General features: G+C 40.7%; 1 protein-coding gene across 2 annotated transcripts in view; it reads left to right on the forward strand.

The window, feature by feature from the left end:
• CNGA3 (cyclic nucleotide gated channel subunit alpha 3) overlaps positions 1–22,558 on the forward strand; it is a 33,761-nt gene extending 11,203 nt beyond the window's left edge. Inside the window, exons 3-9 of one of the 2 annotated variants that reach the window (XM_075093534.1) lie at positions 5,177–5,293; positions 7,912–8,091; positions 9,697–9,750; positions 14,120–14,251; positions 16,393–16,500; positions 17,413–17,519; positions 20,957–22,558. In XM_075093534.1, the coding sequence (XP_074949635.1) occupies positions 5,177–5,293; positions 7,912–8,091; positions 9,697–9,750; positions 14,120–14,251; positions 16,393–16,500; positions 17,413–17,519; positions 20,957–22,362 (2,104 nt within the window). In that variant the 3' untranslated portion in view covers positions 22,363–22,558. The remainder of the gene's footprint in view (positions 1–5,176; positions 5,294–7,911; positions 8,092–9,696; positions 9,751–14,119; positions 14,252–16,392; positions 16,501–17,412; positions 17,520–20,956) is intronic. The other variant, XM_075093525.1, reaches the window with a different exon arrangement.
• Positions 22,559–23,367: the final 809 nt, after the last annotated feature.

Genomic DNA, 23,367 nt, shown 5'->3' on the forward strand with positions numbered 1-23,367 from the left:
CATTACTTAGTTCTCATTAAAGTCAGTGGGTGTTAAATTTATGCTTAATGCTAAGGATCTCCTTAAGTGCTTTTCTGCTGTGGAGTGAGGTATTATCAAGGAAAAGCAGTCACTGAAACAGTTAACTGAAAGCTGCTGGTGATCTTTAAACTGTCATTCTCAGTTATGCTGGAGTAGGTGATTTATGTGCCCGTATTCTTACAGAGTAGTGTGCTATAAAGTCAGTCCGTTATGCCAAAACAAAAAATACCAAACAAATCTTCATTTTTAAAATCCAGCCTCTGTATAAAAACAGCTCAAATAAGACAGGCAGCACATTAGCTTATAGACACAGGTTGGCTATCTAAAAGTTGGAAGTAGGATTCAGCTGTGCCTTGCAGGCATCTGGATTTCAGTGGCTTTAGGTGAGTAGGTGTCTAAGTTCTTGCTGTCGTTGTCAGAGATGTAGTCAGTACTAATAGTCAGTGGAGCTTAGGGAACTGTTCGCCTTACCCTGAAGTTGAATAGCTCTTCAGGCTCGTTTGGCTGTGTCGATTATGAGAGGTATTTATTTGCCTCAAATAGGCATTTAAAGCTATTTGAGATACCACAGAGTATCTGAAGCATTTAACTGGGGCTAGTGGATATGAGGTGAGACCTGTGTGCCCTGGAGAGGTCAGATAAAGTATTTTGAGGTATTCCAAATGGTACTGGGCTCCTATATTGAGGCCACTGAATCAAGCCCTAAGATGGCAATGAACTATAATGGGAACTTAGATACCCAGCTTATATTAGAAAACCTAATTTAGGTCACTGCATCTGGAGCCAAATCCGGCCCTTCAAGTCTGGCTCATCGTCATTACTCAAAAGGGCCTCAGCAATTCCTGTTTAACTGATCACAACTTCAAAACAGTTACTATTAAATGAAAATTCTGGATTATTTGCATGCATTTTAGGTGAAAATGGTCTTCTAGTGTTTGCTTGAAGATCTTTGAGCAAATCTAGAGCCAAATGAAGTCAAGGCAAGAGACAGGTATAGAGCAGGTGCTGATGTAAATATCCTTCCCAGAGCTTACTTGGCTAGATACCTTGAAAGCATGGGAATAAATTGGCCTTTAGAGAGCTGAAGAGGCATGGAGCAGAAACCTCAGTGTCAGTGAGTTTTCTCTAAGACATAGCGACAGTGGTATACCTGTGGAAATAAAATATTTTTCAGCATAAAGTGAGGAGGCATAATAATCTGCTGATGTTTCTGCTTTGTAACCTGCTCTTTATTTCTTGGCACACGGCGTATGCTCTTCTCATGTTGATTTCAGACCGTGTGACACGTTTGGATAGTAATGGCAGTGGTTACTGTTTCACTGCATATACCAAACAAGCTCATGGAGTCCAAATGGGAGTGAGTCCATCTTTGTAAAAATAAAGTAAAAACTATGCCACATGCATTGAGGGTGTTACATCAAAAGCCTCATCTGTAACTGTCCCTCTGCATCAGTATAAAACCAGCTGGCAAATAAGGCCCCTTGTATTATCTGAACAAGATTGAGGAAAGTCAGGAATGAGTATAAGAGTTTTATAATAGGGAATTATAATAATGGAAGGAAGAGTTCATTTTAGATTTCCTTTTTGGTTTCCATTTCTGTGAATTAAAGTGGAACATCTTTGTGATTGCTGTGTAATATTGGACAGGTGCTTTCAGAAGAGTTGCCTGGTGGAGTCCTTTGTGTATTGCTTTCTCATCCTGTTGCAGATATACATCAGCTGTTTTTGAAAAAGTGAAATGCAAGCATTTTAGTACTCTTTCCACAAAATTATTTTGATTTTCCTGAGTTGTCTACACATGCTACATCTATAACTTTTTTTTGTAAGGTAAACCTGAATTTATTTACAAGTTGTAATATTTATTTATAACATAAACCTAATCATAGAAATTCTTGATGCACGTATAGAGTAATGAGAAAATTGTTTTTTAAAAACAGTCAAGCAACCAAAATAAAAATATAGCCTTAAAAATTTCACTAGTTAAATCCATAATCCTCCCAGTTTGACTCTACCAGTTGAGTCTGAGAGTTTTGGCTTTTTTTCCGTAGAGAATACAAATTTTTTAGTGAGTGTGTCTGACCACTTATTGGTAAGGCACTGACCAGAGAGTAATTTAAGTAATATGAAATTCTGATTTGTTTTATGGGACTCTGCATCACATTGGAAGGCGTTCAGATCAGGTCACATCAAGCATGCCATTTTCTTTCACCTGGATTAAAACATTTCTTCAACATACTTCTGGCTCCAGACACCAAAAGCCATACTCTGGATTGAAAACATTGGGTTTAAGAGGGTGCCATTGACCACTCTGTAGCTACTGTTGGCAAGAGGACAGACAGTTGATATAACTCTCAGTGTAACAGATGTACAAAATATGATGAGCCTGTGCAGGGACAGTGGAGCACAGCTTTCCACGCTGCTGAGAGTATGGAGGTGATGATCATGCACACGAAGCACTTAACAGATGATGTACTTAGCAAGTATAACTCTCAGCTGATAAAGTGTAGTAGGACAGTATTGCTTTTGGTACCTGATATAGCTCGTTTAGAGCTCGCTCAGCTATCTCCACACTATTCTGCATTACCTTCTCAGGCATTGACCCAAAATGAAGCTGAGCTCTTCATTCTTAGCATTTTATTTATGGTCAGCAGATGCCCAAGCACAGAAATGTTGGTAATAAAAGAGACTGGGACTAAAACAAGTTTACAACACAGAAATGAGAAGGTTAGTTAACAGTGCATTTTGGATAGCAATTTTCAACTCCTGCTTGGCTCTTGTTCTCACTGATAAACCAGCACAGTTATATCACAATAGAACATCACATAGTGTTCATTGTATTTCAGTGTGCTTATAGAGGCTAATAAAATTGAAATAGAGCTCCCCCCCGCGACTTCTGAAAAGGCCTCATTGGCCTGATTTCCTGGGCCTGACCTCGCTGTAGGGTTTTCTTAGACTGATAAAGAATGCGCTCTGACAATCTTTTTTTTTTTTTAAATTCTACTTGGAAGGATACCTGAAGTATTTTAATTCATGTTTACTTTGTTTTCTGTATTATTCCGCACTACTTTCTTTCGTGACCTTTACATTTAATTACCTACATTTAGAGCAAATATAACAACTTGATATACAGTCAGTAAAAGCAGTTGAGTTAGTGTGATACCCTTCGTTATATAAGTGACTGATTGAACACAAACTTCTAAGCTATCCAAATGTGAAATAAAAGATAGTGGCTTAAGCTTCCATGAAAGTCTATCTAATTCTGCAAAATACATTTTTTTTTCACATCTGAATTGTGACACTTGAAATGATTTTCTAAGGATTCCCACTATCTTCTTTTAAAAATGTATTTTCAGGACTCAAATATAGTAATAATTGGTAATTAAGAACAGAAGTAGCAATATTAGAATTTATTGCTGTCTAAGATCACACAAAATGTCTATTTTTCTGTAAAAGGGAATAAAAGGACTTAAAACCAGCCATAGCAGTGCAGTCTAAAAGACTGACTAGTCCTGTATCCTTTCTCCAGCAGGTCTGTAGGCAGATGCTCCAGGAAAAAGAAAAAGCAGGCAAACTGCAAGTATCTGCAACACACTTTCCTCTAATACTCTCCCAGCATTCAGCTCAGGAGGTTTCTTGAGCTGAATGCTGGCCCTGTGTACCTGGTAATCCATAACAGATTTCTGTTCCATGAGTTTGTTCATTCTCCCCTAGAAGCCATGCAAACTTTGGCATCCACAATATTTTCAGCACCCACAACATAAACTAAGTTACAAAAGTTTTTCAATACTAAGCAGTGTCTATTGGTGTCTCCTAATAAGAAGAGAAGAAGACGACAGTTAACAAGTTGAGAATTCTGGCAGTGGCAGGACCTATCTTTTTTTAGCATGGTTCTTTGTGTAGAAATAATAAACTCTTAATTCTCTGTTTGTCAGTTTCTCAGCTGTGAGTACATGCAAAATTGAGTTGCTAATTATCGTTTTGTGGGCATTCAAAATGCTATTGCCAGTTCTTCTGAATATACTGCAAGTATTGTGCAAAAATACTGCAAGTCAGTGTTTTCCTGGCAATACAGATTAACAGACTCACGTGAGAATTTTTGTTTTGCATTACAAAGGCAGAAAAAATTGATCCTTAATGAATGCAACAAAGTCTTATAAAAGTGAATACTAAAGAAGGAAAAACACAGAGAAAGCCCTAGGAGTCTTATAAAAATATCCAGAGTGAGTCCTGGTAAAGCCCAGGTTCCAGTGAAGTCCATTTCAAAACTCCATTATTGAAAGATGAGGCTGAAATTTCATCTATTTTTCTCAAATGCTAATTATTTCAGTGCTAACAGTAGTCTTAAAATAACGGGAACTTACAGGACTTGGCAGACACTGCACGTAGCTTAACGTAATAATCACTATCTGCACTTGTGTGCAGCTGGGCTGTTGTAGTGTTTCCCATGTGTGGCAATAGCCCGAGGTGCCTCATCTGGTGGTGGCCAGAGCAGCCCTGAAGCTCTGTAGCCTGTTTTGCTATGCAACAGGTGAAGCTTCAGTTACGAAGTGAGCAGCATTAGGCCTGCAGTTGTGCAGCTGGCGGCAGCAGGCTGGTAAGAACAGCAGTGGTGCTGCTCAGGACTAACTACTGTAAAAATCACCATTTTCCCTTTCAATCCAAGCAAGAGTGAAAGCAAAAAGAGATGTGTATTTGCTTTGAGTCATCAGTAAGAACCACACTCGTAGAAATTCTAGACTGTTAAACCCAAGCAATGTCTAGGAGAACAGCACTGAAAAAAGCAGTAGGCAGTCGCTTTAAAGCCCCCTGGGGAAGAACACTTGTTGAAGGAAAGCTGCCTTACAAAAGGTGTTAGAGTAGAAAACATGGTTCCTATAACTGGGTATCTGCGCACCACAGTAGTACTACCAGTAAAGGATTGGCTTCTGAGCCTGCTGGAACAGATGGCAGAGCCTCCACTGACTTCATTTCATGTCGGATGGCTCCATAAAAGTAGGAATATAGGCTTAGCTCTATGTTTATCAAATGTATGCCATAATACTAGAAAGAGGACAATTTACTGCATTGTTTTCTGATGTTGTGGGGGAAAGAATCAGATGGCGTGAAGTCTGCTGGAGGCTGTATGGAATTATTTTAAAAATATTTGCTTTTGCAGAACCCATTCACTGTGTGAGGATGCATCTTCGGAACTGCAGAGAGTCGTTTCTGTGGAGGGGAGACACCTATCTGAATCCCAGACGAGCTCATTCGCAGGCAGGGGAGCAATGGCAAGGTAACGTGCTAACTAATACCATTTCCAGTGTTAAGTTTGGATTGTTTAAAGAGACTGATCACAATTTGGAGGCGAAGTAAGAAGAACCATCACTTTCCAAAGAAAACGGATGGAGTCCCACTGAAGAAAGTCTTTGTTCAAATAGAGAGGCTCTCAGTCTGATTTGGTAAAATCTGTTTGTGCCTCAACTAACAGGTCTCATCAAAATGCTTTATTTTCTAATGTAAGTAAGAATGTCCATATTAGTAATTTTCCATACCACTCCTTAAGTAAAAGCTGAGTTCTGCTCAGACAAAAAGAAAAATTCTGTAGCTCAATTTTGTGCAGTGTTTTTTTGAATAGAGTGAGAAATCTACTAAATAATCTGAGACTTTTATGTGAAGCTTTTCTCTTCTTTTGCATTCTTGGTAGGCTTTGGATTCTCTTAATTGTTGGAAACTGTAGATGATTTATATGATGCTATCTTCATATAGCTCTAAAGAACTAGAAATATCTTTTTCTAATTTCTGATATGTGATATTATTCCTGCCTTTTTTGTCCTTTTTATTTCAGGGTAAGAGAACCTGGACAAGACCTATGAGGAGGTGTAGTTAGGCCCTTGAGAACTGCAGTCATGAGGCAGATGTACATTACCATAAGATTTACATTGTTCACATCAGCCTCTTTGTGGATTCTGAGCATATGTAATACTAGCTGATGCAGAGAGAATTTAAAGAGCCTTCCTTGAGTAGCCCAAGGTCTCTGTAAGAAGTAAAGCATTGTTCAGGATTTTCACAGAATCATAGAATGGTAGGGGTTGGAAGGGACTTCTGGAGATCATCTTGATCAACCCCCCTGCTTGAGCAGGGACACCCAGAGCAGGGGCCACAGGAACACATCCAGGCGGGGTTTGAATGTCTCCAGGGAAGGGACTCCACACCCTCCCTGGGCAGCCTGTGCCACTGCGCTGGCACCCTCACAGGAAAGAAGTTTTTTCTCATGTTTAGGTGAAACTTCCTGTGTTCCGACTTGTGCCCATTGCCCCTTGGCCTGTCACTGGGCACCACTGAAAAAGAGTCCAGTCCCATCATCCTGACACCCTCCCTTTATATATTTATAGGTATTGCTGAGATTCCCCCCATAGTCTTCTCTTGTCCAGGCTGAACAAACCCAGGTCTCTCAGCCTTTCCTCATATGGGAGATGCTCCAGCTCCCTGATCATCTTGGTAGCTCTCCGCTGGACTTGAGTACTTTCCTGTCCTTCTTAAACTGGAGGGCCCAGAACTGGACACAGTACTCCAAATGTCGTCTCACCAGGGCAGAGTAGAGGGGGAGGATAACCTCTTTCGACCTGCTGGCCACACTCCTTTTAATGCAGCCCAGGATACCATTGGCCTTCTTGGCCACAAGGGCACAGTGCTGGCTCAGGGTCAGCCTGCTGTGCACCAGCACTCCCAGGTCCTTCTCGGCAGAGCCACTTTCCAGTAGTTCAGCCCCCAGCCTGTCCTGGTGCCTGGGGTTGTTCCCCCCCAGGTGCAGGACCTCTGCTGACTTCATGTACACATTTCTGTTATATGAGGAAGTAAGTTATCCTGAACTTGAACGAGCATTGCCCCTTACAGAGATGGATTTTTGTGCTCTCTAAGATAATGTGGATTCAGCTACATGGCTCTTAAATAGGTGGTTCCTCCCCAGGTGCAGGACCTTGCACTTGCTCTTGTTGTATTTCATGAGCTTCCCCTTGGCCCAGCTCTCCAGCCTGGGCCTTCCTGTTTGCAAGGCCAAGTTTGGGAAACCTGAATTAACACCACTTTTGTCTAAACTAGATAGGAAATAATACAATATATTGTGTGGGTAATAAATATAATCACTTTTCTAGATTTCAGTCTCCAGTACTTTCAATTTTTCAGAAACTTGTTTCCTTTTGAACTTTGACAGAAAAAGTTGTAAGTATTTGTAATGTGAATTAATGGGCAGAGAAGATACATGATGATACAGTGATAAATTAATTACATTGTCATGATTTTTTGCTTATCACATTTCAGTGCTCTGCTAGAAATTTGGGAGGAGGAAATAGTGCTTCCTATGCAGTAGGCAGGTTTGTATGTGATAGGCAATTAATATGTCTGCAGATGGACACTTTAAAATCATGGGGAAAGTGACTGAATTTTTATCATTCCTTATTTCAAAGTCCATCCTCCCTCACCAACTACTCAGCTTTTGTTTCCACTGTGTGTATCAGCTCTTGAGCATGTGATCCTGTGGACATTTTATATCTCCTAGTTCTGTCAGTCCAGGATTCCCCCATTATCACATAGTGTCAGGAGTTTGTCAGAATTCAGCTGCCCCACCCCAACCATTTGGTTTGCCCCCACTTGGCAAGAATATTCTGTTGCTCCTGTGATGCTTGTACAGTGGACTAGGAACTGATGTGTGAGATACTTTCCTGATCCGCTGCAAAAGGTGACATACGAAATTGTGGGAAGTGACTGGCTTCACATGGTTAATCCATCAAGTTTAATTTCATGGCAGGTGGAGAAGTGGAGAAAAATCCTCCTGGGCTGCTCTTTGTGGGGATGATTTAAGCCATCTGATGTTCTTGTCTGGTTCAGCCAATGTTATATATCTGTTCTATGCAGGCTATCACGATTTGTCATATCTGTGAGGTCATGGGCCACAAGGCATTTGCACCATGAAGACCAAAGACCTGATTCTTTCCTAGAACGTATCCGAGGGCCAGAGCTCATAGAGGTGTCCAGTAGGCAAAGTAACATCCGCTCCTTTCTGGGCATTCGTGAGCGGCCTGGGGGAGTAAACAGGTAAGAAGATGTGTTTATACTTTAAAGGAAGATGACTGAGGTTATGGTATTATCTTGGTGATTAGGATGTAAGTTTTATTTTAAGAAGGTAAGGAGCTTAGCATGGGAGATGAATAGAGTAGCTAATGCTGCCCAGGAATCTTCACGTAATTGAAGTATTACAGCTTTCAGCAGACTTTCTCTTTCCCCCTCAAACATACTGTAGCGAAGATGTTGAAGTAAACGATTTTGATCACGCTGCTTCAGGCAGAATGGTTTCTCAGAGATAGAATTTTGTCATATGCTACCTGTGCAACTTGATGTTGCTAAACTCCTCTCTACTGAGGACGAATGTAGTTTCTATTTTAAGAATCTAGGATGTTGCTAGCTGTGGCTTTTCAGGACATTAATGTTGTGCACATTATCTGCAAGTGTTAAGAAACTCCAAACAAGCAGCTGGGCAAAATGTGTCATTGCTTTGTTACACCTACTCAGGAGTTCAGCTGCTAAGGTTACAGAAGGCTTCTGATGTAGAAATGAGAAAATCTTTTGGCTGCTGACTTATTAACATGTAGTCTTTGGTGTGGAAGGCAGGTTCAGTCTTGTCTTAAAACTTTTCCAATAAAACAACAGAGGTTTGCAAGAGAAATCTCTATGTGTTTACAGTCTTTTGACTTGATGAATTATTATTACTTTATAAATATACTGTAGTGTTTTAAATTTAACTCCATCTAAAAGGGGAAAATGAAGTCCAAAGGCAAAAGTTGACTTTCTGTTTGGCATTATGCTTTGAAGCAGACTCCCATATTTTTTTTGCATAGTTAAGGTTGGTAGGTAAGCAAGTAACGAGTTGATTTGTTTCAAAATCTCAGCTAGTATTTCAGATTAAAACAAGAACCTTTGAAGGGCTGTGCATGATACAGGTTACCTTGAGTTGATGTGATCCAACACAGCCTTATTATCTTTACTTGATCTACTCCTTAGAAATTCAGCTCAGAAGCACATTTGGTTGGATTAGCCAGGCTGTTGTCTGATTTTTCAGACGCCTGGATCGGTAGTAACTGCAGATTCAAAGGGATTAGAGAGGACAACATTGATCCTGGGCCAGCAACCTCTATATAAGACTATTAGAAGTAGTGAATTTGGGAGTATCCATCCTTATCTTCTCAGTTTTACACTGTTGCCACGTGACAGTAACTCCCAGTTGTTCTATCACAAATGCTTAATTCTGCAGCAATGGTAGGTATGCCTGTTACTTATCCACCAGCCTTGGCACTGCATCTGTGAAGGAGACTTGAAAGGATTGAAGAAAGCTTAAAATAGTAGCCAAATGAGTACAGGGCTAAAAATAGTGAGATGTATGTTGCCATGCACTAATACGCCTGAGAACAAGCATCAGACATCAGATGTGGCCACGAATGTGTACACCAAGCACATGGTAAAAAGAAACTGGTTCCCTGAAATAGTTATGCAAAGGGGCTTATCACTGCAGTCAAAGTTGACCTTCCTAATCTTATCAGTGCATATGTGAGAACCTAGTAAGTCAGTCCATCATGTCAGTAAACACATGTATGAAATACCAACAGTCTTTACACTCTTTAATGTGTTTTATTTAACTTGCTGCAGTCACTGGCCCTTGGCCAGGTTTAATGTCAACTATAGCAACAACACCAACGAAGAGTAAGTACTGATAACTTCCAAACACCTTTCTACTAGTAGCTCCTTCTCTTCTTCCCTTTCCAGCCTAGTAACATTTGTAGTATAAACTCCTTATCTCTTCTTAAGCCTTTCCTAAGACTATAGTTGAAAAGCATCCTTCATGCTCCCTGTGAACTTATTTTTGTCTGAAGTTCCCCTTACCTCTCAAGGAGTGAATTTGATTAAGCATTTAGTCCCTATCTCCTCTAGTTCAGCTGGCTGATTTTACTGCATTGCCAATTGATTTAATTTTTCAGTTTTTAAATGAGATTCAAATATTAATTTTCTAATAGTGATTTTCCTTTTTTAACATATTAGTCCCTTTTTACAAATCAAGTGCCCCAAAAAATTCAGATTGTCAAATGAGAAGTGGATGCTAATCAGGGTACCAAGAAAACACTCGTGTGCAGTCTAAATGAAAACTAACCATCTTTTTAAAATGTGTGTTTCAGTTCAGCAGATATTGTTGGTATAGCTGTAGAGGGAGTGACAGGCAACATAATAAGGCTTGCATTACAACAGAAGCTCTGACAGAAGCTGTCCTTTGGAGTCTCTATTATATATTTGACAAGATATTTCAAAGTGCTACATCAAAGACAAATCTCTTCAAAAGGTGAAGAGCTCCTGTAATTTAAAATCACCCAACGCCAAGGTTTGTTACGTGTGTCAGACCACAGCTATCTGAGGATGTATCTACTCTGTGGCATCGAGCAGCAGATCTGTTCTCATGCATGATGATAGTTAATTTTTTCCATTGCTTTCCAGATGAAAACAAAAATTAAAAATAGGCAGGACAGTTTCTGATTGTCAGAAGTACTTTTGGAAACTCTTGGGTTTTTCTCCAAATAGTTCCATTATAGGTGACCTCAAACCGTACATTTTAAATGATGCTGCAAAACCTTTGTGCACCTACCTGAACAAGAGGCCTTCCTGCTCCAGAAGCAACAAAGGTTGCTTTGGTTTGGTTTGCGTAACTTTTATTGAAAAGGAAAATCAGTGTGCAGTGAACAGTGACAGAAATGCGCAGGATTTTATTTACACTGGTATGAAGTCCTAAAAGCTGGGAGCCTAGCCTGCTAGTCAGGGCCCAAAGGACCAGTTAGGAAGGAAATACTGCTTTCTTACTCTGTTTCTGACAATGACTCATGTACCTTGGGCAAAGCTTTCATCCTTCCAATGTTTCATTATTTTTAAATGAAGACAACACCTGTCTGTCTACTTGCCTGACAGTCTGAAACATACTTGATTTGCAAGTACTTGACAGATGAGAAATGCAAATATTTGACTCATTCAAAGATTATGACAGTGTTTTTATAGGGGCTGATGAAGACATGTTTTCTAAGTCTGAAGATGCATGCTCCTTTTAATGTGCTGGAAGCACAGAATGGATGCCACTGTATTGCTGTGAAAGAGGACAGGCACAAACTTTTATTAATAACTGGATTCCAGTTTACTTGGTAGTGCTGATAAAGAAAAGAAGATGCAGGTCTTTTTGATGCTTTGGATTTTTCATTATGTTAAAGACCTAAGAGTGCCTGCCCTTGGGGAACTGTAGGTGATGCTTTCAAGGCTTTGATTATGGCCGACCTTGTCCTCTGGTTGACTTCCATGGCCAGACTACAAGTAGGTGGAAGTATAAGTTGGGAATTACCACAATAGAGAGATGAACAGAGGCCACAGAAATGGAAGAACCTCATTTATTAAAGATACCTGTAGTTGACAGATGAGTTTGTAGGTGATCTCAGGCCAGAGGAAAAGAAGTATTGGCATTAGATGCTGTGAGAAATAATGTGGGTTTTTTTCTTGTTTTTAAAACAAAACATAGGAGGAATTCTGAATTGTCAAAATATTCCCTCTGAAGTTCACCACCACTGAGACTTTTTGATTGATTGTCTATCTCAACCTACTTTTCCCTGCATAGCAACATCCACAAATGTACAGTGGCCCTACCCTTTGAAAATTACGTTACTCGTACATCTCCCTTTTTGGTAAGAATGCCAGACATTTGAAGTACTGAGGAGCTATGTTATTGCTAGCAGCAACTGTGAACTGGCCTTTAGATCAGGCGCCATGTGTAGTAATGTGCAGTGAAATCTTGATGGTTTTTTAAATAGGAAGGACTTTTGGGGGCAGATTTCAAAGAGAAGCCATAAAAGTCCAGGGGGGTTCAGTGGTGGAGAAATAAGTACTTGAGTGGCAGTTCCCACTGCCGTGTAGAAATCAGCCTTGGTAAATGAAAAATCGTTTCTTTGAGTTGAGATGCATTTATAAATAGAAGATCAGTCAGCCCAAAGGTTCTTTTCTCCTCCAGGTGTGGTCCCTTGCAGGGAATAATTTTAACAGTTACAGTGGTGTTGGTCAGCATGGTAGGTATTTCCCTGGACATGGAGGGGTGTAGGATCTCAGCATTTTTAGCCAATGAGTCTGGGCTTTTCTGAATTACACCGTGGTGCTGCATCACTATGGAAATGTCTAAGAGTAAGAACTGGAACAGGTGCTCATTGCCGATAGGTGAAAGCTACTACTATCTTAAAATTGGTGACTGTTGTCTTCTCCCTTGGAGTGCTGCTTTCTTCCTGTAACAAGCACATTCGTAGACAGGACTGCCATTCACAGCGTAGACTTTCTCTGATCTGAGTAATACAAGCAAGTACACATGAAAAGCACAAGTGAGCTCACTAAACTTTTAACCTGTTGGTTCAAATCCTGTAAGCAGCACTTTTTCAACTGTTACTATGTATTTTGTCTTTGCTGTAGGATCTTGCTGTCATTGAACTAATTTGTCCTTTATTGACACCAGTGCAAGGGGAGAATCAGACCCAGTCTTGGCAGTTCAGAGGAGAACACGCAGCTCCCATGAGAGCAGGAGTCCATGGCTTTCATCCAAACCAGACCTTATGTGTGGAGAGTTATGATTATATATGCATTATCCACATTCACTGTAGCATCAGGAACGTTTTGTCTTTTCTGTCTAACCAATGGGGACGTTTTCTGCTTCACCAAATAAAGAAATTTCAAATGCAGACCAGGGAGACCTCAGATGATGGATTTTCTGCTTGTGCAAATGAATGTGGTTCTTGACCAATGCATGTGGCAAATTTAGCTCTAAGATTAAGTATTGACAGAATCTTCAGAAAGATGTTAGCTTTCTGCAATTTTGAAGAGGATGCGTGGGCCTCTCTGCATAAGTTAACATAGCTCAAGACTCTTCTGTTCACAGAAACATAAGAATGGGGGAAGTCAGATCCATCTCTATATTTGGCTTATCACATTTTAATGAGCTAAAGGCTGTACATACTTGAACAGTAAGAAAATCCATTATCTGGAATTAAATCTTGCAGCTTGGGTCTGTGCTGGATACCATGGAATGGTGGGATATAATTATGTTAAATGGTCCATATTTTACTCTATTTCATGAAAAGCAATTAATTAACATGGGGACGATCAGGATTCCATTCCTAATTCTAGGCAAAATTCCCATTGATTTTAGCAAGGATGGAACTTCATACTTAATGCTCAGCCTTTGAACACAGGGGCAGTCGAATAGAAGCAGAGCAACTTGAGCATGGATCCTCTGATCACACATAGACACCTGCACCTGAACTAGGCAATCTATTCTTCCTTTACAGTTGATGGAAAGAAAAAAAAAGCCTTTGGGGCACAAGTTGTCTCGTAGATATGGACTATCTTGTAGATACAGTAGATATCTACTGTAAAGGTCTAAAATAAGTTGGCTTAATCATGTTGACTGTAAAGCATTTATAAAATTACTACTATGTAGTTAAATGAGACACACCTCTTTTCTTTACATTTGCTGCTTTTATTCAAACATTGACTAGGATTCTTCTCCAAGGCAATTGTTGAAGCCAGGGGTAATTAATTAATTATAGCTATGCTGGTTTTAAAGAACTGTGAGAGGAAATTGAGCCTCATTTCATTTAATTAAAGCTTCAGACAGACACTGTGAGGTTTTGGATACGCAAAGAATGTTGACACTTTGTTAAGACACTTTAAGTTCTATTATAATTTGTTAGGTTTCTTTGTAAATGCCTGAGTGCTAAAGAATCAAACAAACTGCAAGCATTTGTTTAAGATCAGCCTGGTACACTGATGTCTGAAAAGGTCAAGAAAGCATGGGTGACTAATGCACAGAATCAGCCAGCTGGTTACCTGATGTGATAGTGTGGTGGTGTCAGTTCAAGAAGCCTCAGCCTGTAAACCATTTTTACTAGTTGGTTCCCTGTCCTACTCTGCCGGAGTCCAGTCTAGTTTCCTATACCTCAACATCCACCCTCTCCCTTAACTGTTAAAATAACAGTAATATTGCTAAGCCTTACGTTATGTTGTACAGCAAAAAGGAAGAAAAGAAAGAGGTTAAAGAGGAGAAAAAAGAGGAAAAAAAGGAGGAAAAGAAGGAGGAAAAGAAAGAGGAAAAGAAAGATGACAAAAAAGATGACAAAAAAGATGATAAAAAAAAAGAAGAGTAAGTATAAAGAATGAACGTGTGTTTGTAGCACACCTCCTACACTACAAACCATGGTATGGCATTCATTGTAACACTTCCAGAACAGCTATTGTACTGTGGGCTGACTGCAGGACGTTAGGCTGTCAAATCTTTAATACATTTTCCCCTTTGGAAAGGTGCAAGTGCTCATCAAACTTGTTGCATTTTTAAGACCTATGTTTAGACCCGTCATGAACAGCTTCCTAGGTCAGTAAAAGGGAATTTGGCTACCTCTGGTGGCTTTGATTTGGTGTTGAAGATCACTTTTTCACTATGAGGGCATTTTATGATAGTAGCCTGTTTTGCAGATCTGCACAGGCTTTTCATTGTTCCAGAATGTCCATAGTGATTCAGAGCGGATGAACCTAAAGTCTGAAGTTGGACAAAGAGCAAAAGTCTTACATGTAGAAAATTACAGATTTACTAATAAGTTTAATTATTACACTGACTAGCACATTTACTTACTTAATATGGTGCAGTTCATTATTAGCGATCACTAAAGTTTGCTTCTGCTGATTAGGAGGTGCTGTATTTTTTCAACAAAACAAAATCATTTGAATGCTTTTGTCAGAAATGGATGCTGCTCTTGTTTTGTTCCCCCAAAGCTGTTCCAAATGTAGTACAATTTAGTATTACTAGTCATTAAAAATAGCAATGATAGCAGATAAAAAGAGAATGTATTTGAGTGGACTTCACAGTTAAGGAGTATGTTAGAGTAATATACTGCAAATTTACATGTATGTATAAGGTGGCATGTGCAATGTAGGCATGGGGACGTGTAGATAGGAATCGCTTCCAAATGGAATCTGCTTGATCTCAAGACCTTGACCTTCTTAATCAAAGCTTTGTTTGATTAGAAAGCCTTTGTTCAAAGGATTCTCTTTCAACTTCGATTACTATGTAGTGAGAGCCTGAGCTTTGCAGTAGCCTAAAGCACTTTAAAACATTTCAGCAAAGAAAATAAATGTTTTAATGTCTAGAAGGTAGTATACTCTGTCACATGAAGACTGTATTTCAAGGTCACCAGTTTTGAGGTGGTGACCAGCTTTTTAGAAGAAATGGCTCAAAACCTGTTGTGAAAATGGCAAAGTAAATACTTTTTAGATTAAAACTGCTTTCTTTACTAACATTACTATCTGGACATTCAGCTGACAGCAGGGATAATGCCAGAAATACACATAAATATGAAATACATTATCACTATATTTAAATATATTTACATTCCTGGAGATTAGAAAAAGTCGCACAAATACATATCCAAGCATTGCCCTGCCCAGTCACATATTCCCCACACTTACACAGTTCACAGATCACATTATCATACGTTACTGTTGGAATAACTTCTGCAGCTGTGAACCTCACAATCCGCTCATACGTGTGTCTTCTGATTACACACAACATGCCTAACTGCTGCCTATTCCATATCAACCTTTCTCATGCTGGGGAAGGGCACTTCTGAGCATACTCTACATGTACCGTTAGCTATGCAGTTCTTTAAATCTTTAAATTCCAGGCCTGTACCCTTCATTTAGCGTCTCTCATTGTTGAGTTCTAGGGAGCCAGGACTGTGAATGTGTGAAATTTGTTTTTACGTAATATCTGTTTTAGTTCTAGCTGTACACTATATGTGTATGCACACACAGAATCTTACTTTTGTAAACATGTATTTGAATACATACGTGTTTTACTGTTTAAATGCGTGCTCATACAGTCATTTCCGTAACAGGATTTGCAAAAATGTCAGAAACTAATCTGCAAAGGAAGGCTCTTTCTCTAGCAACGGACCATAGCCTTCTAGCTGGAATGAGAATAAGAAACATTTAATGCTTTACTTTTTTTTCAGTGGGTGTCATATGCAGAAAGGCTGTGGTTTTCAGCAATGTGAATGTGTTTTTCTTTCCACTCTTTGCTTTTTCCAAAGTTGGATCAAGCAAATAAATAAAGTGCGTCAGGTGGGATGAAGCTAGCATTCGGCATCTCATCTGGAGCTGCCTGCATGGATACTTTCTCTTCTTAGACAGCTGTGAGTTCATCATGAGATGCACAGCCTCCAGAAGAGGGAGATCCAGCAGGTCACTCCATTATATTTCCAGTGTAAATCTGCATGTTTTACTTTCCAGGAAGAAAAAAGAGATCTTTGTGATAGATCCTTCAAGCAATATTTACTATCACTGGCTGACCATAATTGCAGCACCCGTGTTCTATAACTGGTGTATGCTAGTGTGCAGGTATGGAATTAAGTTAGTAATAATACTGGGTTTCAAATTTAGTGTCTCATTATGTTTCCTATGTAAAACATCCTCTTTCATCCCTGCGGTATTTTTTGGGTGGCCTACCTAGAAGACTTATAGTTTGTATACCCTTGGGGGTACACGATATACATACCACTGGGAATAGACAGCCAATGTTTCTTTTTCTCTTTTTGCCTTAAAACAATTCGGTATAACTTGCGATGAAGGTCCTCATAAGCGCTGGCTGCGGCCTTTGTGTGCCACCTACTGGCTTGCTGCAGAGATGTGCCTTGGCCACTGTCAGCTCCGTAACCACTCGCTGCTAGAGACAGGTCTTCCAGTCACCCGGTAGAGAACGGAAGGGAGGGTGTGTGGGCAGTGTTGGGTCATCTTAAGTTGATATCATGCATCTATAGATGCTTGAAGGGCAGGAGGATTTTACTTGAGTGTTTGTTTTCCCTTGTAAAATGTGGAAATCAGTTTGTGTCAAAGTAATGAATGGAGTGCTTTGGAAATGGTTCATGTAGGCTGTGTCGGATGGCAGGGAGAGATGAGAATAGCTTGCCACTCAGAAACAAATATTTCATTTGGGAATTATCTTAACAGAGGTGTGTGCCCCATGAAATCTGGTGCATGTTTAATTGTAGGGATATGTGTATTCCTCCATGAGTGCACTTGTGTGGCATGTATGTGTTTGAGTTTTGCTCCTGGCCTAAACACCTTTAAATTCTGAAAGATCCTAGTGTCTGTTTAGACATAGCTCTGGTGTGCAGGTGTCTAGGCATGGAGATATGCCCCCCTTAATTTGCCAGTAATGTGCACTAACATGCTGCTAGGACATGCGTTGCAAGTACTCTGCTTACGTGATTAGTCTAAATTTTTTTTTTAAATGTATCTCTGTTTCTTTAGAGCCTGCTTTGATGAGCTACAATTTAACCATATTAAATTATGGCTGTTCTTGGATTATGGCTCTGATATCATCTATGTTGTTGACATGTTTGTCAGATTCAGGACAGGTGAGTCTTTCTGGGTTTTTACAGTGTTTTCAGATACAGCATGAATATAAAGGCTGGAAACAGAAATTCCCCTGTGGGGTCTGACCAGTGTAGTATCCTGTCTCCAGCAGAACCCAACAGTGGAGGCTTTGGGAAGATGAAGTGTCTGACCACTTTGGATTGTTTTAGGGCTGGACATCCCAACACCTGCCCTTCACTTGTCTCTAAATTCAGTTCTATCAGTGCTTAATAGGCATGCCAGACACTGACTGAATAGCCACTGCAACAGGCTGCATGGGGAAGGGAAAATAAGGCACTTTGCATGTCATGATCACTCTGTGCATGATATATTGCTTGTGCTCATTAGAGTGGGCAAGAAACCAACCGCGCCCCACAGGTGCTGCTTTCTTAGCCAAGTTGTGCAGCATCTTGCTCAGAAGTAACTATTGAGTTGGTCAAGTGCAAGACCTGGCACTCACCTCAGCCTCCAGTCTGCAGCCATCTGCATGGAACCGGCAGTGCTGCCCCTCCGCCACCAGCTGTATTTCCTGCAGTCTTTGCGAGGTCCTGGCTGTGTCTCCTGCTGCCTGGTGATGGTACGGGGTTAGCCCAGGAGGGTGGTAGGATGGGAGTAACCCAGGCCCCTCTGCTTAGGTCCTGCTCTCCTGAAGGAAGTGTCAACCTAAAGGATCTGTGAGGATTGTGCCATGTCATGCACGAAGTGTTCTCTTCAGCTTCCCATTCCTGTTTCTGTAGTCCAGATGGGCTGAGAAGACTCCATATTTGAGCGTGCCCAGCTGATAGAAATTCTAGCCTTAAAGGTCTATCTGTTTTAAATTAAACAAGGTCATAACATAGGCCTAAGCAATGACATACAGTGATCCATATCATTGAATTGCTGGAATAGTCCTTGATGTACTTTGGTGCATGCACTTTGGTCTATGTCAGCTAGCACTCTCTCAAGCAGTGGACAGCAGAAGTTGGATGTTGTTCATGGTGCCATTTTTGGAGGGGACTGAGAGAATTTACATGTGAATAGAAGCTGTCATGGTAGCTGATCTCTGGGCCAGAAAACGTTTCCTGGTTTGTTCTATCTACTGGTTCGGATGCAGCCCCAAAATGTCCCGTGTAGGGGTCCAAAGCTGCACTGATCATTACAAAAATGAGAGTTCTTTTAAATCTTTGATTTTTACATGTTGTTTTTTTTTAAAATCATACTGACAGCTTGACATTAATTATGGCTTGTGACAAGCTGTAAACATAGTTGCAAAACAGAGGCTAAAAATGCTGTCACTTTGGGAAGCACATAACTCATAGCAAGCCAAATTCTTAAACTTAGCAAGTACCTTGTTCAACAGAAAAGTCTATTTCAGATAGCAGCCTAAATCACAACAATGCATTTTTTTTGTGGTGGGGGTAGTCCTTCATCTTCTTTGTGTGGTTAAAAAGTCAACCATGCCCACTAAATTTCTCTTATACAGTTGTATCTGTTACTGTAATGGGAAAGAATTGAGCAGAAATTGGGCACATATAGGCAATGCGAGTTATAAACTTTCCAGGGCTGTCCTGATAATGATTGTACAGCTGTTAAAGCATGGTTAGAAGTCTGGCTTTGCAGGCCTGCATTGGAACTGCAGAACTGCCACAGAGATCTCAAGAAGGCTTCAGTGCAGGTGTCTGCTGCAGTTGCGGGTACTCAAATATGGGAGTCACATCTTTTAGGAGTTGAAATCTTTGTCAACTCACTTAACAACCCCTTCTGGCTCCACTAGTGCCTGCTGCCTTCTGTAAATCTGCAAGCTCCATCTGCCTTGGGGACAAAGGTCCTGAAAGCCTTTGGGAGTGTGACCCCTGGTTATCTAAAAGCAGGGACTGACTTTGAAGTGGGTTCTAAGTAGCCCCACAACTACCATGATCCATGGCAGCTTCTCTGTGGTGCACTACTGTCTAGCTGCAGGGCCTGTTTCACTGTATTTTACCTATTTAGTGACTGTGTACTGTGAAGCAGAAAAGATTCATGTCTCCCAGCAGCTGGTCATGTTTAGCACACCCTGCCTGTGCTTTCAAAAGGTTTTACTATAGGGCTCCAGTTCTGTGAGGGCACAAAAAAGATCTGAGGGGCTTTTATCTCCCTCCAGCAGGAAGGTGTTTTCAGTTATTTTTAATAATTGTGAGTCAGAAATTCATCTGCTTGGGCAACTTTTCTGTTTAGTTGCAGAACTCTGTTAATAAGGGCATATTTGACCAGCTCCTTCAGCTGTTTTCTGGGTGTAACACATTCATGGCACAGGAACCATTTCCATGTGCAGTCACCATCAGTTTGCAGATACCCGAAGACAGATACACACATATACATGAGGCAGCTGTACAGACACACACACATTCCAGAACTACAGCCATACTGTGGAGGGCAGACAGAAGTGCAGCTTGGTCTTCCTCAGCAGATGCTTTCTTGAGAAAGCTGCCGCTTGTAGATTGCTAAGGGATTAGCAAAAATGTGATAATCGTGATGTATGGGGAATGTTTTGCTTTTATCTCAGTGGACTTTTCCTTCTGCCTGCCCTGGCAGACAGACAGTTGGACATATCCACTTGCAATTGCAGCATGTATTTTTCTGTGCATAGGCTGTTCCTTCTGGAATGTTTTTGATGCCTTGAGCTTTCAGAGGTACAAAACAGCAGTGCAGCTGTACTGCTCAGGCAGCCTTTCTATGAGAACTCTTACACAGATGGAGTTTGTTTTAAGGGCTCTTACTGCAGCTCATGTCTTCTAGTAATTCTTATAATACTTTCCAAAGTCTTTTGAATGGAGAGAAAACAATGTACAAATTCTGCTTAGTAGCTCTCTCACTAGAAACACAAAAAAGTGTAAGCTGTTTTCCCTGAGTGAAAAGGAAAATCCTGTGACTTTTAACATCTTTTTAACAAGAGAAAAAGCGTGGCTCAGGGGAAAAAATGGATTTCATTATCTCAAGGATATCTATATTGTTCTGAGAAAACCCCCTATCCATTGTACCTACTTATTCTTGGTATTTATTGAAACTTATTCCACTCTGATTTTGTACACAGTTGTTTAACAGTTGCTTAACTTTATGACTCATGCCAATGATTTATGTAAAATGAGACATTTGAATCTCCCTTTTCTTTTTGCAAAGATACCTGAAAGGCAAAGATACAGCTGTCCCAGAACAGAGTGGAAAACTGTGGGGAGCACTGTTAATAATAGAGTCATTGCTCTACATCATTATATATCAGCTTTGAACTTCACTGAAAGATTTAAATTTGCAATTAAATTTTTTTCATTAAGTGAACTCATAGTGTATTGATGTCTGTATGCATAAAAGTACAAGTTTTAATGTTCTCAGGTGTCTGAAATGTAAGTCATTCAGTACTGTTGATGATAACTGTGAACTGCGCCTTTATTCTAACACGTAAAATTTTAATTTTTATTCTCTGAAGGCTTCCTTGAACAAGGCTTGCTAGTTCAGGATGAAAAGAAATTACGAGATCATTATACCAAAACTATGCAGTTCAAACTGGATGTGCTGTCTCTTCTGCCAACAGACCTGGCATATTTGAAGCTCGGTTTGAACTACCCTGAACTGCGATTTAACCGCTTGCTGAGGATTTCTCGGCTTTTTGAGTTTTTTGACCGTACAGAAACCAGGACAAATTATCCAAACATGTTTCGTATTGGAAATCTTGTCTTATACATTCTTATAATCATCCACTGGAACGCATGTATATACTTTGCAATTTCGAAGCTCATCGGATTTGGAACCGACTCTTGGGTCTATCCCAACGTGTCCATTCCAGAGTACGGGCGCCTGTCTAGAAAGTACATTTACAGTCTGTACTGGTCAACGCTCACGCTGACAACCATTGGAGAAACACCTCCCCCGGTGAAAGATGAAGAGTATCTCTTTGTGGTCATTGACTTCCTGGTGGGTGTGCTGATCTTCGCTACCATTGTCGGTAACGTGGGCTCCATGATTTCCAACATGAATGCCTCCAGGGCAGAGTTCCAGGCCAAGGTCGATTCCATTAAACAGTACATGCATTTCCGAAAAGTGACTAAGGATTTGGAAGCCAGGGTTATTAAGTGGTTTGACTACCTCTGGACCAACAAGAAAACAGTGGATGAGAAGGAAGTTCTCAAAAATCTGCCCGACAAGTTGAAGGCTGAAATTGCCATCAACGTCCATTTGGACACACTGAAGAAAGTGCGTATATTCCAGGATTGTGAAGCTGGACTTCTCATTGAGCTCGTGCTGAAACTGAAACCTACGGTCTTCAGTCCTGGGGACTACATTTGCAAAAAGGGAGATATTGGTAGAGAAATGTACATTATTAAAGAGGGAAAATTGGCTGTGGTGGCGGATGATGGCATAACCCAATTTGTAGTCCTAAGCGATGGCAGCTACTTTGGTGAAATCAGCATCCTAAACATCAAAGGTAGCAAATCTGGCAACAGGAGGACAGCCAACATAAGGAGTATTGGTTATTCTGACTTGTTCTGCTTGTCTAAAGATGATTTGATGGAAGCCCTCACAGAATATCCAGAAGCCAAAAAGGCTCTGGAAGAGAAAGGGCGACAAATTCTGATGAAAGACAATTTAATAGATGAGGAAGCAGCAAAAGCAGGAGCTGACCCAAAAGACTTGGAAGAAAAAGTAGAAAGACTTGAAACAGCCCTGGATACACTGCAGACTAGGTTTGCCAGGCTCATGGCAGAATACACGTCATCTCAACAAAAGGTGAAGCAGAGACTTGCCAGAGTAGAAACCCGAGTGAAAAAATACGGTAGTGGCACCTTATCAGTTGGAGAAGCAGAGGCTGAAAAACCTGAGGAGGAGAAAAAGTAGTAATGGATGGAGTGTTTGTATTTCTTCATTTATTGGAGAAGGTTGAGGCATGTGAAAGCCATAAATGTATGTAAATACATGTATGCATACACAGACATTATTATTTTTATATGAACTCAAGAGAATGGTTTTTAGCATTTTTAACTGAAGCGGTATTTTCTTGTAAATAGAATGTTGTCACCCTCTTAGGGGGAGATTTTGGTCTGGCATTTGGGTACTTTTTTGTACTGGGAGTACATTTCTTACAAGTCATGCTCAGAACGTCTATTACGTATGGTACGTGTAGGTCTTGGTACCTTGTCTTGTTCCCACCCATCTTGCGTTACAAAGGTATTGTTCTTAAAGTAGAAGAGATTGGTTGGTTTTGGTTTTTTGGGTTTTTTTTAAGGACTTAAAAATATTTATAGAGTACATGCTCTACCTTGCTACCTTAGTAGCCGATTAAATGCATGGACGCACATCCAGGCTTCTCAAAAATTTTCAGGCTTTCACAGTGAAGCGTCTGCACAAACAGTTGGACTACAGCTAAGCAGCACGTGCCTGGCCTGTGCGGTGTAGCCCTGCACGTGTATGAAATAGCCATGCATCGGATGCTTTAGTTTGATTCTTTCTAGTGAGCTGGGCTCTGCACAAAGGACCATGCTGACAGAGTAGCAGTGCTCATTCACGTCCTTTCTGGCAAGGGCTGCGACAGCCTTTGATGCTCTGCAACTGCTTTGCTGTGGGAGATCCCCTTCTTCCCCCCTTCCCCACCCTGCCCTGGCCTGACCCACACTGGTAAAACCCTCACTTGGAAAGGAGTCCCCGAAAGCTCACTGGTGGAGGGCACCTGTGGCAATACAGCTTCACTAAACCTGGGAAAAGTGGGCCCTGGTTCCTGCAGCTCCTGTATGTAGGGTCTTGAGTAAATTCGCTCTCAGCCAGTGGGCAGTCCCAGAGGGAGGCTACTAAGACAGTGCATGGGCTGGCAGGCAGGGGCAGCCTGTTCACCCCCAAGCCCCCCAC

Source organism: Phalacrocorax aristotelis, chromosome 1 (genome assembly GCF_949628215.1).
Source record: "Phalacrocorax aristotelis chromosome 1, bGulAri2.1, whole genome shotgun sequence".
NCBI lineage: Eukaryota > Metazoa > Chordata > Aves > Suliformes > Phalacrocoracidae > Phalacrocorax > Phalacrocorax aristotelis.